Consider the following 21,291-nt stretch of genomic DNA (forward strand, 5'->3'; position numbering starts at 1 on the left):
GGTGATTATATGGTTAAGATTGGAATTGCATGGAACACGGAGTTTAAGGTGCACATTTATTGGCCATCCTGTTAAAGTAAGATACCACTTTAGAATGCGTTAAAATTTGAGGTTTCTCTGTATTATTAGAGTCTACTCAATTAATATTTCTAGGAAAGAAAGCATTTATCTACTTTATATCAAGTATAACTTCACATCTCTTATATATTGCATCAAATTCACTATCTTAATTAAAATTTATTGAGAAATATGAAAAATTTAGTGTAATGATTTATATTTTTATGACATATTTTTAATTAAATTTAGTCAACAAACATTGCTATTTCTTAGAATATTTTCCTTCTCTATCACATGATGAGATAGTATTTTAGTATATGATTTCCCTAAAGGAAATGCTTAAGTTTTTTTTTTTTTTCTTAAAAAAAAAAAACTATCTACAATTATTTTTATAAGGTATATAAACATTTGTAAACTATGATGATAAGAGAGACCTTATTGTGGTAATGATTCAGAAGGGTGCTTGTGAGAGCTTCCTGGACAAGGAGGAAAGTAAAGACATAATTATGTACTTATGATCTAGAAGAAAAAAAAAAAGCTCACCCCTTACGATTTCTTCAAGGAAGAAAATGGATAAATGCAAACGTTACTTTTTTCTGTAGACCCAGAGATCATCCTATGGGTTTTAGCCACCCAACCTAGTTTCCTCTTCTAGATCCTACACATGCCTCCAAATCAGGAGAAAATACTTTTAAAGGAAATTTGCCATTCTAGTCCACTTATATTATAATTTAAGGTATCATTTTGTTCTGGTTTAGATTAACTGTCAGCTGATGATGGCCTTGTCATAATACGGTTCCTTGTTTAGCTGTGTCCTCCACTAAAAGGAGCATACATTAGTAAATAGTAATCAAATATTTTCTTTTTATCTCAGTTTCGCAGTATGGACAGCATAATGAAGGGAATTTTTCTCTTCTTTTAATTAAAAATTCTCATGCAATACATTTTGATCATATTTCTGTGTGCTTTTGTCCATAAGAATCTGACTAAAAAGAGCATCTATTTAAAAGTGCCACTTTTGTGATACTTTATAATACCCATAGAAAATATTTCCTCGTGAATTTTCTAATTTCTTTTTGTTTCATTTCCATATGAAATTGCCTGCAGAAATCAGTATGTATACGTTCATTTCTACGCTTTCTAGTAACTTCCTTGCTTCTCTGCTTATTGCAAAAGAGCTTCTGTTTTGCATGTGACCATTTATCGGCACTGGCACTGCTTTAAGCACTGCACAGCTGTTCGTTACTCTATCGCCAATGAATGCTAGATATAAAATAAGTCTTCATTGAGACTAATATGTGGGTGTATTTAGTATAAGAAATTTATAATGCTACGGAAACCTAGTGAAATATTTGAATCTTATCCACATAAGAGTGTAAAACTGACTTTTCCAACAGATTGAGATAAATTGCAGTGTCTCTGATAGTACAAATTCAGCCATTGGGCTCAAGTGACTTCCCTGAACATTCATTAAAGTAGCTAAAACAGACTATGTGGCTGCCACCTCCCAAGGCGCTCACTTTTCCTTCCTTCATTTTAGTGATTATTCTCATAATTAAAGTGCTTGTAAACAATTCTTCTTGAAATAAAATTGGTTCTAAGCAAATGAGCGGCCCAGTTAAGTATAAAAATATTGTCTCTTGGACATTGCACAGTTTGAGCTGAGCATCATGGCGCTACAGGTCACTGGGGAAAATGATAATAAAATCAAACATGTCCAAATGTGAAGAATATGATCGAGGCTGGCCTCTGTGGAAAATATTACTGAAGAATTAACACTGCCGTTCGAGCACTGAAGAGAACAGGCTTGAGCTGCGCAGTGTTAGAAAAAGAAAAGTGACATGCAGAAGAACCTAACCAGTCAGTAAGTTAGAGTATAGAAAACAGTAAAACAGATAATTGGCAGGCGTAATCAAGAAAAACAAGGCATAGCCACGCCAGGTGAATTGTAAGGCAGTAGAACTATATGAAAAAGAAAATGTAACAGAGAGGAGAGAATACTTGAGAAAACTCCATCCTGGTAAATTTTAGAGCCTATAACATGTAGATGAGAGAATCTTCCAGGGAAAACATTCCATTTATCAAACTCTAACTGGAGAAGATATTTTCAAGTCTACTCAGTCAGACAATTAGGGAAGAAAATAAGAACATTTTCAAACACGAGAAGCCTCAAACTTGGCGTCACAGATGACTCCGTCCTCAGAGCCGCAGGAAGATGATTTCCACGGGGCCTAAATAGCCGTGGGAAGTGGCAGCAGCGGAAGGAGGAGACACCTCCTCTTGTGCTTTGAAGCATTTGAAAAGGCTTCTGGGAGATTTTGGAGAAATGGGTCTACTATTTACCTTAGCCATAGTAGTCTTAGCTTAACTCCTCTTTCTCTTGGCTGTGTATCTAGCTATCAAACTCCATTCTCTTTAATTCTAGAATAATTTGTACAATATAAAATGACACTAGGAGGGTTAGACAGAAGAGAACACTGGACGAGTACAGACAACAAGAGAGTAGCAGCAGCATGGGGCCCATATGACAAGGCCAATGTGCATCTCCAGAACACAAAACACTAGAGTCTTGGCCCAGTAACCCTACAGATGTTGTGTTAACAATAGTTTCACGTTCTTTCTAAATTCCATTGACAATACAGTCCACATTGATATGCTTGAGTCCAAACTACCTATCTCAATTTAAAGATGCTGATGCTTGGGATTGATGGCTGGGGGCAGTAGACAAGTGTAGAGCCCTGGGTTCTGGCCTCAGCACAGACAAAACCAAAATGAGACAGAATGATCGTTTATGTCCGCTTGAACATTCTGAACTCAACCCTAAAGATTAACATCAGCCATGCCGCAGACTATAGCCTACCAGGACGGGTAGCCTTGGACTTTGCAGAATCTCATATGGTCACAGTTATAGGAAGCTGAATAACACAAACTAAATTAGATTACAGATGCCATAGTTTGGATAACACTGCCAATATTCCAGAAATTGGATAATTGGTTTTCCATACTTTATATGCCTGCCCCACCACCACCACCACCCTCCACTGCCACTGCCATGGGAGCACACACTAGAGACTTGTGGATCAGATAATCTTCCACCCTTTTCAGCTTAAGGCTTTTGAAATTGCCATTATTCAACCCTCTGTAACCTACAAAAAACAGTTTAGTATTAATCCATCCAATATATAGTGCAGAATAATGAACTATTCTTCAATTTTAAAAAATGAACTGAAGTTTGAAAGATTTAATTGGCGTGTAACAGCGGCCTTTAGTCTTAGTGTCCTTTAACATGGCAATGGTTTTCAAGCTATGTCTCCATAGATTCCCCCTCAAACATGTGCAAAGAAAGAAAGAGAAAAAGAAAAGAGAAGAGAAAACTCAATTTTGCAAAAGAACCTTGGTTTAAATTCAGCTCGTGTGTGGACAGAGTGGGTGATATTTTAAAGATAGCCCATTTCTATTTTTCTGTGGTGAAAGTATTGTCCTGTAAAGATCAACTTCAGGACTAAAAAGAAGGCACTAATTAATCTTATCATAGCTGCTGTCCTTAATGCCAATTTTCATCTTAATCACAAAGCCAAAGTCTTTCTCTAACCTCTCTGGCCGGCTTTAATCTCAACTAAATATTCACAGTTGACCTCACGCGCTCTTTCAGCCACTGTGGTCTTGCTTTTGTCACATGGACAAAGTGAAATAAAATAATACAGTATACTGCTGTTCTGGCTCCTATGTTTGGGAGGGGTGCGCACACACACACACACACACACACACACACATTTTGCTCTGTGCAGTTGCAGATGCGGGTGCTACTGTGAAAAGTCTAGAACAAGAAGCTGATCGGCTGATAGACAAACTCAAGCCCATCAAGGAACTTGAGGATAATCTGAAGAAAAACATCTCTGAAATAAAGGAATTGATCAACCAAGCCCGGAAACAAGCCAATTCCGTAAGATCTTTTTATTTTCTGAATTAAGAAATGCTTATAAGAGTTACTATTATCCCAGAGAAAGTCTTCCCCAATGGACTTCCTGAATGAATGGTCCCTGACTTTTTAACTTAAGGCTACTTGGAGTACATAGGAAGGAAGAAGTAGTATGTTATAGATTTTAAAATTATTTCATGAAAGCGATAAACTATACATATTGTTTGGGAATTAGGAAGTCCAGTGTATTTTGTTGGTTCTTTACTATACTAAAATAACAACGTGAGTGCAGAGCATGCTAAAAGATATGAGAGTGTCTTCCTCATGAAAAATATAAAAAGTCCAATGAGTGGGGTTGTGACCTGAATTCACAAAACAAGCTGAAAAGAAATAGAACCATTATGTTAATTAAGTACAATACAGATTTTGCTTGCTTTACAAACAACAACAAAAAGCCTTAGTTTTGTTGCAGTATCTGTTTTTATATTCATGAAGTGTAAGTGGGAAATACCTGCCTTGAAATTTTGCTTTCTTACTTACTCAATTAGAAAACCGTTCCGACAGATCGCACTCTCTAACATGCTGAAGTGTTGAGTTGTTGTTGTTTCGTTTTGTTTGTGTACCACAGTGTACGTGTAGACATCTGAGGACAGGAAGTGCGAGTCTGCCCTCTCCTTCTACCCTGTAGGTCCCTGGCATTGAGTCCTGTCAGGCGGAGGCTAGGACTCTAACCCACTGGCCCTGAAATGATCCCAGTTAAATCCTAATGTAAAACTTTAGATGTGTCAAGTTAAATCATGGTGACTTTAGAAATGACAGAATGTAAAAAGATACTTCTCAATACCATCAATTTTAAATTGTATTTCAATAAAATGTTGCCTTTAAAATGCAGTAACTAAGATGATCACAAAGTAGTTCTTATTAACTTATCAATTTATATTTTGAATAGTGGCCAAGACTATGTCTGAGTGATACCATCCAAGAGATTTCTTTTAAAGAAATGTGTAAATTCTGTGCTTTGATTTAGCCATTTTAAGTTGTTCATATGCAGTCAAATGCTCTACAACTGAGCTATACACCCTCTGGAAGTCAAAACATATATGGTATTTATAAGAATAAATTTGCAGTTATGATCTAGTTGTAAACAGTTGGGCTGCCTGAATATTCTAGGTATTCAGGATATATTAAAAAGCAAAGACAAGAAAGATGGAAGAGGGTGGGACCAGGAGGAGAGGGTGGAGGGGCTGCACTTGGGATGTATAGCAAATAAATAAACTAATTTAATTTAATTTTAAAAAATCAACACACAACAAGCCCAAAGAGGTTTCATATGAGTGTGTAAGGGATGAGCAGCAGGTAACTTTGCAAGATCATCCTGGCGTCCTGGGCATAATACTGTCCTTTTCTTCAGAGAATCAGACTTTATGGGCATGGAAAGTGTATGATAGAGTGCCTTGGTTACAAATCTTAGTAAGATTAGGTGTGCCTGGTTTTTATATTGTCACACTCATGGGCCGCATTCCCAAAATGAACACTGTCAACTCACTTGGGTGCTGTCTCCCCATTCGGCACCACAACCAACCCTTCTGGTGCATCAGCTGTGTGGTCCTTTACTTCTGCCTCAGCTTTGTCAACAAGGTCTCAAACTCATCCTGTGACCCACATAGGCATTGTGCCCCCCACACACAGCCAAGGAGTATTACTTAATTGCGTTCTTTAAAGAATCATGACTTATTTATGATTCATCCCTTGATAGCATGGCGTTAGAGTTAAGCCTAGACAGCATTTATGAAGTACAGATAAAACAAACTGCACACAGTTACTTTTCATTATGAATCAAAACCCTCTATGGTTTTGAATATGGTTTTCTGTCAGGGATGTCTGCATCTACTATTTAATTCTATTCATGGATTACCGTCAGATTTTTTTATTTCTTGTTCTCTTTGATCCTCTTGCTATCAATGGCAGTTATAACCTGCCTCAGATACTAAATGTGCTCAGTGCCACAGTCTTTACTCATGAAGGTTTTGGTTTCACTCACTGCCGATTCCTGAAAACTCACTGTATATTATAGCTTTCTTTTAACATTTAAAAAAAAATTGATGTCTGCATTTTTGTCTACCTTCCTCCATTATTGGTCTTTCCTTTCTGTCGTTTTATCCTTTTAAATCTCCGACGCTTGGATAACTCTTTGCATAGCTGCTACTATGCTGTAGCACTTTTTCTCCACTCATGTTGCACAGCTGATTTATAGTACTAGCACCCAGGTAAAAATCTGTACGTTCCCTGCCTCGGGATTTCTGTAATTCACTTTGACGTGACCACTTTCAGCATTCCATATAGAAGGGAAATTCTGTCTCAGGGGGAAGCAGAGAATGGAAATCACACAACCAAGGCCAGCTTACAGAAGACAAAGCAAGTATTCTGAGATCCAGGGTGACCCCTAGTCCTGAACTATCCATTCTCAAGCTAGATCACACCTTTGCAGGATACAAAACCACAAGACAATCTCAGCTGACTTTCTGGATCACTGCAAGTTCGGACCACCACACAAAGCCTGCTCCTCTGTTTCCTTTGTGTAGAGTCACAATCTACCTAGAGACCAAGTAAGAAAACACTTGGCAAACACAGGCCTCTACAGGGGCCATAGGAGAATCAGCAGATTTGCTCTTTGCTCAGAAGTCCCCAGATATGAATCTCTCTGTTTGTCAGAACCAAACAGCCCTCCTTGATTTTCCTCTCTGAACATAATACATGTTGTGTCTGGAACCTTCTCCAGGTAGTTATCCTGTTCCATAGAAAAGATCCAAAGTACCCTTACCCTCACACCTGAAGTGAGATGACTCTTGCAGATACCTCCTGTGTTGCTATATTAGAGAGAGGATTTGGCGGCCAACTCAGCCTAACTCAGAGTCTGTATAAGTTTTCCATCCGGAGAACAATAGTATTAGTTTGTTTTTCTCAAGTGGGAAAGCTATATGAATAGTAAAAAGCGCAAGAAAGAGTGAACAAATGGGAAGTTACAACTAGGGAGAGCCCGTGGGCATCCTGAGGCTAAACATCTCAACAAGAGGCAAAGTAGGTTTCACATCTTCCCTTCTCCCTGCCATGTACTGTCCCACAGAGCAGCAATCGCCAATGGTGATTTTTCACCTGACCCAAAAGAAATTAAATCCAATAATCAAATACTGCTATTTGTGACTGAACGAAGCCTCCTTTAATAGAAGTGAAAATTGGCATGAACAGTGCCTTTCTATTCACATAAGAATTCCTTTCTTAGCAATTTGTGGTAATTTTTGAAGCACTATTCAAAAGGAAAAGGAGCTGTTATATGTATTAGTAGTGATGGACACTTGGAAATTATTTCCATCTCATTTCCTAGTAACCTAATAAGAAGTATAATTTATTCTGAAATATATATTCAGAGAGGAGTGATTAATATTCTTATTGCTAGAAGATCTAGAACAAACTGCTTAGCCTCCTTTAACTGTAAGAGCAGGGGTGGGCTGTCAGTACCCTCTGGAAAACTAAACAAAAGCTGGACTCCTCTTAAAATGATACCCAAATCACTGAAATTTAAATCTAAAAGTTTTTAATCAAATAACCTCAAGGAAGATCATTCTCAATTATTTTGGTATAAACTCCCCTTTGGAAAAGTTTCTTCAAAGAATAGTAGGAAGGTGGAAATTTGCTAGCTGCATGGTTCAAAAATAACGGTAGGCTAATAAGCAAGAGAAAGAACCATGAGCACATCATTGGCGAAAGCCCACTGCAGAACTAATCCTCCAAGCCCTCCCTACTCCAGACAATGGTGTCTGCATATAGACATTTAATGATACTGTTTGGTGACTGAAAAATTATCTCAAAGGAAAGAATAATGATGCCTTTGTGGAGGTTTGGAATGTACTTCAGCCTTACAGAGAGATTCACAGAGTTTCATGGTGTTTTGTATCTTGTTTTTCTTGAAGATCAAAGTATCTGTGTCTTCCGGAGGAGACTGTATTCGAACATACAGGCCAGAAATCAAGAAAGGAAGTTACAACAACATTGTGGTCAATGTCAAGACAACTGTGGCTGACAACCTTCTTTTTTATCTCGGAAGTGCCAAACTTGTGAGTCTAATATTCAGCTTTTTAAAAGCTACTGTGTATGTGTACAGGTCGGAGGTTAAGAAATGAGGAAATTATATAGAATATATTAAAAGACCCCTAAAGTATCTAATGTAACCTTTCATGTCTGAAATCTCAGACTCTTACCTGACATGTTTACAGTTCTAGTTAAGTTATAAATAACAGGTTGACAATTCCTTCCCATGTCCCAACAAATTTCTTTTTATTTGTCAGTGTGTTGATATATATTTTGCATGCCATCTTCAGATCTAGCTGTTCAAGAAGAAAGCCTAACAAGAACTAAAAGCATTTTACTATTCTCAAATTAAGAAATAGTAACCTTTTGTGTTAATGAAGCGAAAAATAACAAATTGTACACAGTTTCTGACCAAGGCAAACCCTTGCAGTTTGCTGAATTTATGATTCAAACCGAAATCACACAAGTTCTTCCTGCAGCTGCAAACTGTCACACACCCAAAACTGACTTAACTTGTGGTGTGTGGGGATGTCCCAATGTAAAGTAAGATGCTTAAACAGACTGGCTGTGGCATAACTTATCATTGGCTGTTCATATGAGGGAGTCTGTTTCACCTCATGTTGAAAATGTCCACCTCTGATATAAGACAGTGTCTTGTGTATCACTATGACGAATTCTAAGTCAAATTGTCTTACATGTCACTGTGAAAAATACTCCACAGCCCTTCTTTTTCAGAGTGCTTTGTTCTGAAGTACGTTGTCTCCCCATTTCTTTGGACCAGGTTGACTTTCTTGCTATAGAAATGCGTAAAGGCAAAGTCAGCTTCCTCTGGGACGTGGGATCTGGAGTTGGCCGTGTGGAGTACCCAGATCTGACCATTGATGACTCATATTGGTACCGCATTGAAGCATCGAGGTAACTTCTGAAATGGCAGCACAGTTTTTCTCATGAACTGTGAACTTAATTCAAAGCCTTGCCATCAAGTTGTCTTTACCAGTAATGTAGCTGCCTATGAGCTGTACATGTGTGTGGAGGTCGCATGCTATGTGTATAAATGTGTGAGCCAAAGAATTCGCCATGCCTGTTAGGAAAGGACATGCATCCAAGGCACAAGCCGGAGAAGCTATTCCAATTCTAACTTTGTAATCTGTTTTCTGATAAGAGCTGAAGTGAGGCAAAAAGAGCTACCTCAAACATCTTAACTCACTTGAAAAGAAAGGAGAAAAAAAATACAGCTACTTGTTCTTATTAAACAGACACAAGGGCATAAAAATTGTCACTGTTATCTCTGTGTACCCTGCTCCTTTTCTACATAACAACTAAAATCTCCAGGCCTATTTTGTGTTAAACTACTGAGTCCCATACCTAACATGCATCCGGGCATACCATTTTAAATGGGATGTATACACCGAGTCAGCCATGCTCTCTAAAACTCTAGTTCTAGGAATATTTAGTCTATGTGTGGGAGCATATTAATCCTACCACTTCTCCTTATCTTCTTTCTCCAATTCATAATTCCTCCCATTGAACCCAGAGAAGGCAGTCGTGAGGTGGTATTGTTGAAGACTTCAGGCTGGTGTTAAGTTTATCAGAGAAAGGTCAATGGGGGAAGTGTTTGTTATCGGCTCTCTATGAGGGATGCAGTTTAACTTGGTTGAGATGGAATTAACTTTTCCTGCAGTAGAATGGTTAAAAAAAAAGGGGGGGGGAGAAGAGGCTCAGTAGATAAATGCGGTGCCAGCATATGAACCAGAGTTCATCCCTCCCACACTCGTGTAAACACCAGGCAGATGTGACTGCCCACCAGTAACTCTCGTACCTAGGAGGCAGAGAGGACGATCCCCAGAGCGAACTGCCTAATTAGATTAGTCATATCAGGGAACTCTGCTCTCAACTGCTGGACTGTCCTTCAAAGAGAAAGATGGAAAGCGATTGAGGAAGACTCTCATCGTCAGCCTTGCGCATCTGCATACATGCACAGACATGTGCACATGCAGCCCCACACACATGTCCATCCACATACTCACGGACACCAGCACTCTTTAGAAGCAAACTTGATTAAAACCAGGAATTGTATTTCCTTTTAAGATGGCGGGGGAGGGAGTGAGAGGGACAGATAGAGGTGGGGATGGAGGGAGGGAGGGAGGGAGGGAGGGAGGGAGGGAGGGAGGGAGGAGGGGTGGAAAGGGAGAGAGAGTAAAGCTGTCCTCACAGGTATGTTAGTGCTGGAATGATTCCATACTTCACTCAGTTTAAGGACATTTATTCTCACGATGTACAGTTCTATCTGAATAGATCTGTTCTAGTCCAGAAGTCTTGATGACCGCATCCATTCTTCTGTTCTCACATATTTCACTTAGCGCTGCCTCCTCAAAGACAGAGTTTACCAAAATGAGAGAGCAGGGAGAGTGTTATGATGAGGAAGTTTTGTTGTGACTGCTTGTCTCAGAAGAGACCAGATTTTCATACTTAACAACGCGTGGAAATCAATCACTTAAAAGAGAAAAATGAATATTTAAAAAAAGGAGAGAAAGAAAATGAAACAAAATGATAATGCTTTCAAAGTTTTTTTATTGAATTTAAAAGTGTGCTTCTGAAAATTTGTATACACAACCCAGCAGACTGATGCCGCGCTCTATATATTAAGATGCTATGACAAAGTGAGACATGCAACTCTGAGAAGACGACGTCAACAAATTAAGATCCATTATAAGGAATTTTAGGCAAAATTATGCAGCTTGTGGTGCAGAAGGCCTCTACTTGCTGAAGTAAATTTGACAACATAATAAATGAAGTCATAAAATTTGTTTAAGTTTCATGTCTTATGATAGAGCACGTTGTTCTATAAAGCGACAGGGAAATGCTTTCCCTTCGATCTATAACAACGCCATCAGCTCATTGCTGCTGTCCTTTCCTATCAATGACCATAGGCAGAAACTCGTTATGGTGTTCTTCCTTATTTGAATGTTATGGTTATTATTAGCCAATACCAGATCTTCGTATTGCCTTGAACAGTACTGACTCACAATGCTTGGACCTGAGCACACAGTTCACTGAAGTTATCCAAGATGACTCTATTTTGTGCCTTTGAAATCTGAAGGTGACAGAATGCGATGCATATTTCATTTTTGCATTTTTTCCTTTTTATTTCAACACCCATGCGTGACTGAAGAACGGGAAGAAATGGCTCTATTTCTGTGAGAGCTCTGGATGGGCCCAAAGCCAGCATTGTGCCCAGCACCTACCACTCAGTGTCCCCTCCTAGTTACACCATTCTAGATGTGGATGCAAATGCAATGCTGTTTGTTGGAGGCCTGACTGGGAAGATAAAGGTAATGAGCTGTTTCCTGTCCTTTCTCTCCCCTTTTTAGACAACTAACGGAAGGCATGGAGAATGCCAGAAACAGCTGCCCATGTGTTTCTTAACTTGTGTTTAAGAAATCAGTTTAAAGAACTTTCTTCCTTGGTGTTCTGTTTCTCTTCGCTTTGATTTGTGTTTTGAGACATAGCCTCACCGTGTATCCAGGTCTGCTTGGAACTTGTAATCCTCCTGTCTTAGCCTCCCTGCTGTTATAAAGACAAGCCTGTCTTTATGACAGATCTTCCATCTTTGAGTTGTGAACATTCAAATCTGGAAGCGCCATATTTCTAAGCCTTCCATGGTACTTTATTTCCTAACTGTGACATATTTGGCGGCGGGGTGGCATTTTTTTCCCAGTCACTTCAAAAGCAAAGTGTTTCTTAAATATGCATCATTTTTGCAATCAATTTGTGGTTTATAAAAGTGAAGTGCTATAAAGTTCATACATCCAATCGTAGGGGACATACACTTTCAAATCGTGATCTGCTTTAAAAAGTTTTTGAGTTGCTCTTCTCCTCATCCTTATGGGGCAACCCACTTAATATTCATAATTGCTTCATGGCAGGTCTTTGTGCATTTCAAATTGTAAAGTGCTTGCGTTTGAAAGAAGCTTATGTTGATTAGATGGAATTAGGTGTTGAAAAACGACCTGTGGGTGAGATGCAGGAACACAACCGAATATAATGGATAATCCTGGACTCGTCAAAATCACCCTGGGATGAGATTAGTCAGAAAGTGTGAAAAGCCAGGGTGACCCCACATTCCTGAGAACTCAGCTTGCATAGAGCGTGCAGATAATTTGTTTGCTTTGTGCAAAAGATGTGACTCTAAAATATGGGAGTTGATTCCACGGCTGCACACTAAAACCATCCTCATTCCATAGAACTACACGTGTGTGTGTGTGTGTGTGTGTTAGATAGTAATATGTAGTCAAATTGACATCTTTCTCTGCTCTCCTAAAGAAGAATTAGGACAACACACAGTAGTACAAGATTATGAATTTTGAATTCAAATCTGGGCTGGATTTCTTTTTTCTCGAGTATCTATAAAATAAGTCCTTGGGTAAGGCACTTAACACCTTGGGCTTCAGTGTTTCAAATTACGAAAAAGCAGTGAGAATGTATGCCTGACATTCAGGTTAAAAGATGCAATAAGAAACTTCGATAACACTTTATAATCCTCACTATCAACTAAGTTGCGTTCTAAACAATTGACGTGGTTTATTCAATATTCATGGCATAACAAAGTGCTTTAATGTATTTTGGCTACTCAATGTATAAGAAATATACAAACTGTTCTTTAAACTGATCACAGAGATCTGCCTGCCTCTGCCTCCCAAGTGCTGGGACTAGAGGCTTGTGCCACCACACTTGACTTGAGGATAAGGTTTTCAGTACAAGATTTTGGGGAGGAGGTAGACATTCATGTCATAGCAGGGTAGATTCTAAAACCCTCCTATTTTCATAATTAAGGAGACTGAAGAAGAGGGAATTTGAATGTTTAGACCATGTTACATAGTCAGAGGGTTTGGATTTGAGCATAGGGTAAGAGGTTACCACGCTTCACTGCCACAGTGAGGAGTGGGACCAAGTGTTTAAAATACACGAAAAATCCCTAGAACATGGCTTTGGTACCTTTAATAATTTTTTTAATTGTATGTATGCATATGTGTGTGTGTTTGTGTTCACATGTGCGTATGTGTGTGTGTGCATAAATGTGTATCAACCAAAGGTAGATGTCAGTTATTAAGGCACACTTGTCTGTACTGGCCCCTGGATTTGGGATCAGGAATAGCCTAATTCTCACAATAATCCCATGTCACTGGCATCTATGAGGAAACTCAATAGCTAGCCTAAGGTTGAAAGCTGGAAACCATTTATTTTTGCCACAAGCTTACATGGGCTTTCCATCCTCAGACTCAATAAACAAATAAAGGAAAATAAAATTGCACCTACATTAAAAACATACAGATATTTTTCTTGCCTTTTTTTTTTTTTTTTTTTTTTTTTTGGTAAATAATAGAGTATGACAGCTAATCACACAGAATTTATAATCATTTGGGTTTATTATATAATCTAGGGACCACTTGAAGGATATGGGAGGATAAATGTATGTTATGGACAAATGCTACAAGATTTTGTGTAAGAGACTTCAGAACCTAAGGCCTGTAGATTGGAGAGAGATTTTTAGCAAATAACTAGAAGATATGAAAGGAAATCGCATTTACTAATGGAAATAATACATGTATACAGAGTCCCATCTTAGGTAGTGCATACAAGATAACTAGGAGCCACTGATGAAATATTTGAGCTGCTTCTTTTTTGACCTAACCTGTGAGGGCACAATATGGCCATCAGAAGACTGCCAAGATTGTGATATGTAACAGATAAGAGCTATTCTGCCTTCTGCTGCTAATAGTTCATAAACACCGTAATCCACGAAATCCTTAGCTCTGACAAAGACCTTAACATCTCTCTGCAGAAAGCTGATGCTGTACGCGTGGTTACGTTCACTGGCTGTATGGGAGAGACATACTTTGACAACAAGCCTATAGGTTTGTGGAACTTCCGGGAAAAAGAGGGTGACTGCAAGGGGTGCACCGTCAGGTGAGTTGAGATGAGAAGGCCTGTTCCATGCGTCACACCGTTTCTATTTTTCTGTGCCTCCGTCTATCACCATGTAGAATAGGCCTGATTGTGCTTATGGTCAATTTACCAAAGAGGAATGAAACTCCAACCCTTGTCCAACGGGTGCAGGCATTTTTAAAGGACCTTGAAAGTGCCTTCCAACATGTTTACATGGCGATGTGTTTTTATGAAGTCTGCACAGATGTGTTTTGGTGTCCACGACCTTCTTCTGGTATCACAAACTTATCAACATGGCAGCAAGACAGTCTAACATATTTAAGATGGTTTTATACAGAACATATTAACACAGAATATGGAAAGCTATTTATCAAATTCTTTCAGTTCAACTACAACCATGAGATATAATGCCAGGTTTGATGGCATATCCATGTAATCCCAGCACTAAGAATGCAGAGGAGAGCCTTAATGATGTGTGAAAGTCCAATAAAAATGCTTACCAAGTAGAATGTGTAGAGCCCAGAGAGAGTCAATGTCCACAGCCCAGTTCCCTGCCATGATACATTTGACTACAGTCCTACTCCTCTGCAGTATTGACCCTCCCGTCTTAGCTGGATTTCTATTGCTGATGATAAAGTACTGTGGCTAAGGGCCACCTGGGGAAGAAAGGGTTTATCTCTATCTAGGCTTATAGTTTCACATCCCAGTCAGTGTCAGGACAGGAACTCAAGCAGGACAGGAACCTGGAGGCAGGAACTGATGCAGAGGCCATGGGAGGGTGCTGCTTACTGGCTTGCTCCCTATGGCTTCCTGAGCCTGCTTTCTTATAGGATTCAGGATCACCTGCCCAGGGGAGGAAAAGGTAAAAATGGACTGGGCCCTCCCACATCAACCATTAACCAAGGCAACATGCTATAGTCTTCCTCTCAGAAAATCTCAATTGATATTCCTTCTTCCCAAATGACCCTAGCTTATATCACAGACAAAAACTAACCATGGTACCATCATTATGCCTCCTGCTGCCAAGTTGCCCTGCTTTTTTTTAAAGTGGTTGAGGACATTTTATTGTATATTGGGATGATAGACTAGCCAGAGGCATCTGGAAGGATTCAAATCGCACCAGACCCTCAGAGTAGGAGGTAAAGGGAATAAAAGAAGAAAAGAGAAGAGGAGCAAAGAGGGCACATGGGAGCCAAGAGAGAAGAGCCAAGAATGTTTTCTTTTAAAGTAAATTTTATGTTTATATAAATAATTCTATATTTGGGTATTTCTTAATGTATCTTTTTGCTTTGTACAATTATTTTTATTATATATATCCAGCATTATTTGCCATCATGACCTTACATTTGTAACAATAATATCTATAGAACTCTATTATTGTTTTTGTTTTCTTTTGAGAAAGCTTTGTTATATCTTTACATAAATACCAATCACTCAATTCAAAGGACAATGTTGATTTTATTAGAAAGATAAAAGATAAGTCTGTAGGAAGTAGGCTGGAAACATTCTGGAGCGTCCTCAGAACATCAGTCTTAGCAAGCTGCATTTTTAGATAAATAATATAAAAGATGGAGTTGTTGTAGTACTTAGGATATTGCTTAAGGAAGAACTCAATTTTCTTAAATATAAAAAATACAAAATACAAAAAAATTAAAAAAATAAAATTAAAATAAAAAATACAAAAAAATCTGCGAGAAATAAAATTCATTTAATTGAACATTAAAATTACAACGAAATTTTAAGTGCTAAGCCACAGTATGCATTCATTTATTTCTGCGCTGACAAGCATCCATAGGTTGTGGTTGCTCTGTAACAACAGCCTTATCCTGAGCTTACCTGACCAGGCACCTAGCCATAACACAGGAATAAAAGGCAAAGTAAGATACTCTGTATTTATCATGCATAAAGTGCTTGTTACATTTCCTTAGAAATATGATCAAAATGTACAGGAAAATCTAACATAGAATTGCATGTTGGAATATTATAGCATATGCCTAAATGAACTAACTTCCCCACCTCAAAGTTGCCCGTTCAAAGCTGGAGTTCTTTTTCACTCACCTCAGTGACGAATTGAGTGAAAGCCCTTTGTATGCTTGCTCACTTCCAGCCCAAAACTTTCTCCTAAAGTTGCCATTTGTTTGAGTGAGATAATGTCTTCAGTATTGGAGTTGGAAGGAACTTTAGAAATCTAAAAGAGATTGAAACTTTCATGACATGCTTGGGAAATTCCAACATGAATCATTAAATGGCTTTTGTGAGATTCTGTCACAGTCCCCAGGGTACCTGATATCTAATCCACGTTGAGAAGAAGATAGATTTGGGACACAAGGATGTCAGCATTTAAACTTCCTACATTTTATATTTTAAAAAAAAACTTGATTATTTCTCTTTTGAATCTAGAATTGTGTGGTAAGGTTTTGTTGTTTGGGTAATTTTAAAGTCATCGATAAGTAGCAATGTCTGAGGATAGAGGACACAGAAAGCAGACAAGAAGCAGACTCCCACAACCCTTTCCTGGGGTGTTCCTGGTACTATGGTGCTACTGCGTGAAGCTTTCCTGGGGTGTTCCTGGTACTAGGGTGGTACTGTGTGAAGCTTTCCTGGGGTATTCCTGGTACTAGGGTGGTACTGCGTGAAGCTTTCCTGGGGTGTTCCTGGTACTAGGGTGGTACTGTGTGAAGCTTTCCTGGGGTATTCCTGGTACTAGGGTGGTACTGTGTGAAGCTTTCCTGGGGTGTTCCTGGTACTATGGTGGTACTGCGTGATGCTCTCATAAATGAAAACCACAAGGAATGTGTATGGAGTCTCTTGTAACATCCTCTTGTTTCTAGTACAGAGCTCCAGACGTTACTGTATTATCTTGATGAGTTACCCAGCATCAAGTATATGATTAATAAGCTAATTTAGTCCCCCAGTTTCCAAGTTAAGGGTTTTTTTATGAACACTGGGGGGAAAAAAAAGGACATCTATCTTATACTTAAGGGTTTAACCTTCCCTAACAAGGAACCAAGAGCAAGCCAACTTGTATAAGCGTGAAACAGCTCTTCCAATGCAGCACACTCAATTTGATACTCTAATTTTTAATCTCATTAACCATGATTTCATGAAAATAGCATTTTTAAGGCTATTATTTTATGACAAAACCATCACACTTCTCGTTAGCCCCTCTACCCTCAGGACAGCACAATGCTCCAGTTTGAGAGCTCATATGAGCACTAATGGGCAGCTGCTGAAAGCGAAAGCTCTCCCCACAGTGAGACCTGTTCTGAAAGAACAAGTTCAGAGTGAGCAACTGGTACAGAAGTGATCAGATGTGTGGGTGGGTAGGTAGTTGGGCAGATGGAGTCAGGATAGATATTTAAATGCCCAGATACATAGATAGATAAGATAAACTCACATTTGAAAAAAGCAAATACTTTTCAAATATTGTACTTAAAAGATTTATTTTACTCACTAGTTATTAAGCAAACATTGAATGTATAGTCTCTATGAATCATTTTGCTATAGGAAAATCTCCTTCATCCCACAAATGTTTACTGCATTCCATTAGGCGAGGGCTAGCGTAGACCCTGAGTGTATGCTTGCTATGGGCACAGGCCCATAACTTCCAGACAGTCTTTTAGACTAATGACAAACACATATTAAAAAGGCAAAGTGTAATACAGGCATCCTTCATAGTCTGAATTGAAATTGTCCCAGGAGAGCACGTTGGGTGGCGATTATTTTAAGATCAGAAGTCTATACTCTACTGTGTTCTGTAGACAGGAAGTGGAATGATAGTTTCAGTCTACCTCAAATTCCAAGTGTGTACTCAAATATCACTAAGAAGTACTTAAGTATTATGTAATTCTCTACTGGGTGCTTGCCTAAACATACCTATGAATGCCTAGTTAAGGGATTATGGTTTGGGATCTGAGGTTGTGGTCAGTGGAGGTGGTGGGGTAAAGGATGCATGCCATGACTGAGATAGCTTCTGTCCTGCAACAGCTTGCTATCCAGTCCTGGGACATAGTCCAGACCACTGAAAGATGACAAACCAAATGGGTCTAACTGGTGTGACACGTCTCTTTTCAGCCCACAAGTAGAAGACAGTGAGGGGACTATTCAGTTTGATGGAGAAGGTTATGCATTGGTGAGCCGTCCCATCCGCTGGTACCCCAACATCTCCACAGTCATGTTCAAGTTCCGGACATTTTCATCAAGTGCTCTCCTGATGTATCTTGCTACGCGAGACCTGGTAATATGGAGCATGGGAAATGTGTTTGCTTCTTTTTTCTTTTAGAATACCAATATAATTATTAGTTACTGATACCAGTTCAACCTAACGGGAGTCTAGAATGGCTGTGTAGTAGCCAAGATGATTCAGTAAGTGCTTATATATTTTCAGTGATGATTTCATCATAACACAATTTAGTTATCTTTTCCTCTGCAGTATCACACCCTGGATAACTCTTTATGAGAAGCACCCAATGATAATTTTCCCAGGATAGAATTAGGTAGCAGCAAACCTAGTTCTCTGTCCTCATGAGAGGCCTCAGTTGAAAGGTGTTTACAAATACTCCTTGGCTTCATTTTTCTCAGATCCAGGTTTCTTTAGCCAACTCTTTTGGGGAGCTTACCATTTGATTTGCTTATTTATTTTCAAAGGAACATACCTTGCCCTACCATCCTGAGAGAATATGTCCCAGTAATTTGATTGTGGCCATCTGGCCTATAACATCACACTCACAAGCAAAGAAAATTAAATAAATAAAAATAAAATTTACAATGAGTAACACCAGTTCTATTTCAGAAATGTACTTCTGTCACAGAGTGACACATGCAGCAATCTAGCCATAAGGCCCTTTTTATAAACCCCATCAAAAGTGAGAACCCAGATATTTCTCTGTGCATCTCATCACCGGTTTATTTTTACTCTGTTAATAGAAAGACTTCATGAGTGTAGAGATCAGTGATGGACACATAAAAGTCAGCTATGATCTGGGTTCAGGAATGGCTTCCGTTGTCAGCAATCAAAGCCATAACGACGGGAAATGGAAATCGTTCACCCTGTCAAGGATTCAGAAACAAGGTGAGTTTTTAAAAGTAAGACTTCAGCATGGCCCTTCATCATGCCATCCAAAGCACCCATGAACCTAATCAGGAGACGGGCCTTGCCTGTAATTTCAGCTCCTCGCAAGCTCTGTGAAGGATTGATACAGTCATTTCTGTGGCTTACATTATAGGTGGTTTGGATTAGACAAGACTGATTGAAGAGCCAAATGGTTCTCTGTCATTTTCTTTTTTGAAACTGAGAGCTTAATTTGAAAGCATAAAAGTGTCTTACAGCTTGTGAAATTATATCCTATAACAGGTTTGGAAATGGCTGTGTGCTTTTCTATTTTGTCGAGATGTTTCCTTTAGTTTAGAATCTGTAGGGTAAAATGACTCAACTGCCAGTTCTATGCTCTTCAAAAATGCCAAAAGAAAAAAAAAAGGTAAAAGAAAAGGAAAAAAAACTGTAAATATGTTCCAGTAATGAACTGAGTAGTAACGATATGACATTTGTTATGGTTCTGAAACTTTTCAGAATTCATCATTATTTCATTTGATTATGCAAGGAAGTATTTTGGTCTGTTGTTAGATAATGGAAACTTATGTATGCTGGCAAATATATGTGTGTATATCCATATTCATATATACAGCATACACATATACCTAAATTGTGCATACACACACATCACACACATACAGTGTTTGTGTGTGTGAGTGATGGCTGACCTGGATTGTCAGCTCAAGACACTTGAGCAAATGCAACCTCACATTAAGAAGCGCCTCCCTCCTATTTATCTGTTGTGGCACAAGGCAGGTGTGTGGGGCATTTTCTTCATTACCAATTCACACAGAATGGCCCAGCCCACGGTAGATGGTACCGTTCAAAGGCAGGGGTCATGGGCTGTATAAGAAAGGTAGCTTAGGGACAGACAGGAAGCCAGTAGTGAGCAGCATTCCTTCATGGCTTCTCCTTCAAGCTCCAGCCTTGAGTTGACTCCTTGGCTTTTCTTGATGGCAAACTGTAACCTCTAGGTCGAATGAACCCTTTGCTCCTCTAAGTTGTTTTTGGTCAGGGTGTTTCATCACAGTAACAGAAAGTAAAATAAGGCAAGATGTATAATCATAACCAAGAGGGAAGGCCATGGCTCTTAGTTCTTAGGATGATGTAATGATGTAATTGTTATTGGAAAGAATCTCATAATTCTCTTTACTATGGCATGGCCAGTATCTGAAATCCAAACTTTAATACTTCTGCAAATAGATATAGACCTAATTAATGTTTATGAGGCCAATGTGATATTTTAAGAAAATTTACATCTAACTCTGTACCCCACACTCTGTACTTAATAAAGTTTGCCAGTCATCTACTAAATACTGTGCAAGAACTAAAGGAAATCTGAAGCAAGTCTTTGCCTTCAAGAAACTGTCAGATGATACAAGAGTGGCTAAGTGCTGGTATAGTAAGGTAGCAGTCTGTCATTGTAAGACAAAATACCATTCTGTGACAAAATACCATGAGAAAAAGCAAATTGGGAAGGAGAGAGTTTATCTACTTTACTGTCCTATATCATCACTGAAGGCACTCAGTTCAGGAACTCAAGAAAGGCAGGAGCCTAAAGGCAGGAGCTAACGCAGATGCCATGGAGGAGTGCTGCTTACTAGCTTCCTCTTTATGGCTTGTTCAGCCTGCTTTCTTATAGCATTCAGGGCCACCAGGCCAAGGAAAACACCACTCACAGTAGGCTAGGCCCTCCCACATCAATCTCTAATTAAGAAAATGACCTACATGTTTGTCCACAGGCAAACCTTACAGATTGGGGTTTCTTCCTATCAGATGACTCTAGCTTGTATCAAGTCTCGGAAGAAAACTGTTTTAGTGGCAGGGAGACATTAGCTCCAGGAAGTGTCTCTGAGACACGAGCAAGGGTGGAAGAGTGGGCAAGGTAGAGAGCACCTGCAGAAATGTTAGAGGAAAGTATCACAAACGCTGGAGCCACAAGAAAGCAAGATGCACCATTTGGAAGCAGCATCTCCTTGCAGAACATCCTTAGGGCATAACAATGCTATTACTCTTCCATAAGCTGGTATGCTGCATTCTCCATCCCTGTGTAAGAGAGACACAATGCACACAAGTCCTAAGAACTCTATGTAGTTCAAGGATATTTAATCAGGTGTTTCTCGAACCTCTCTAATCACATAGACCCTTCCACTACTGCAGTACCACTGTTCTTGCAGGCACGTGTTAGCAA

General features: G+C 39.1%; 1 protein-coding gene across 1 annotated transcript in view; it reads left to right on the top strand.

The window, feature by feature from the left end:
- Lama2 (laminin subunit alpha 2) overlaps nt 1–21,291 on the top strand; it is a 570,793-nt gene that overhangs the window by 502,049 nt on the left and 47,453 nt on the right. Inside the window, 8 exon segments of the mRNA XM_051164111.1 lie at nt 1,165–1,170; nt 3,846–4,000; nt 7,945–8,088; nt 8,844–8,977; nt 11,235–11,394; nt 13,905–14,029; nt 18,083–18,245; nt 18,935–19,079. Coding sequence (XP_051020068.1) covers nt 1,165–1,170; nt 3,846–4,000; nt 7,945–8,088; nt 8,844–8,977; nt 11,235–11,394; nt 13,905–14,029; nt 18,083–18,245; nt 18,935–19,079 — 1,032 coding nt within the window.

Source organism: Acomys russatus, chromosome 21, assembly GCF_903995435.1.
Source record: "Acomys russatus chromosome 21, mAcoRus1.1, whole genome shotgun sequence".
NCBI classification, from domain to species: domain Eukaryota; kingdom Metazoa; phylum Chordata; class Mammalia; order Rodentia; family Muridae; genus Acomys; species Acomys russatus.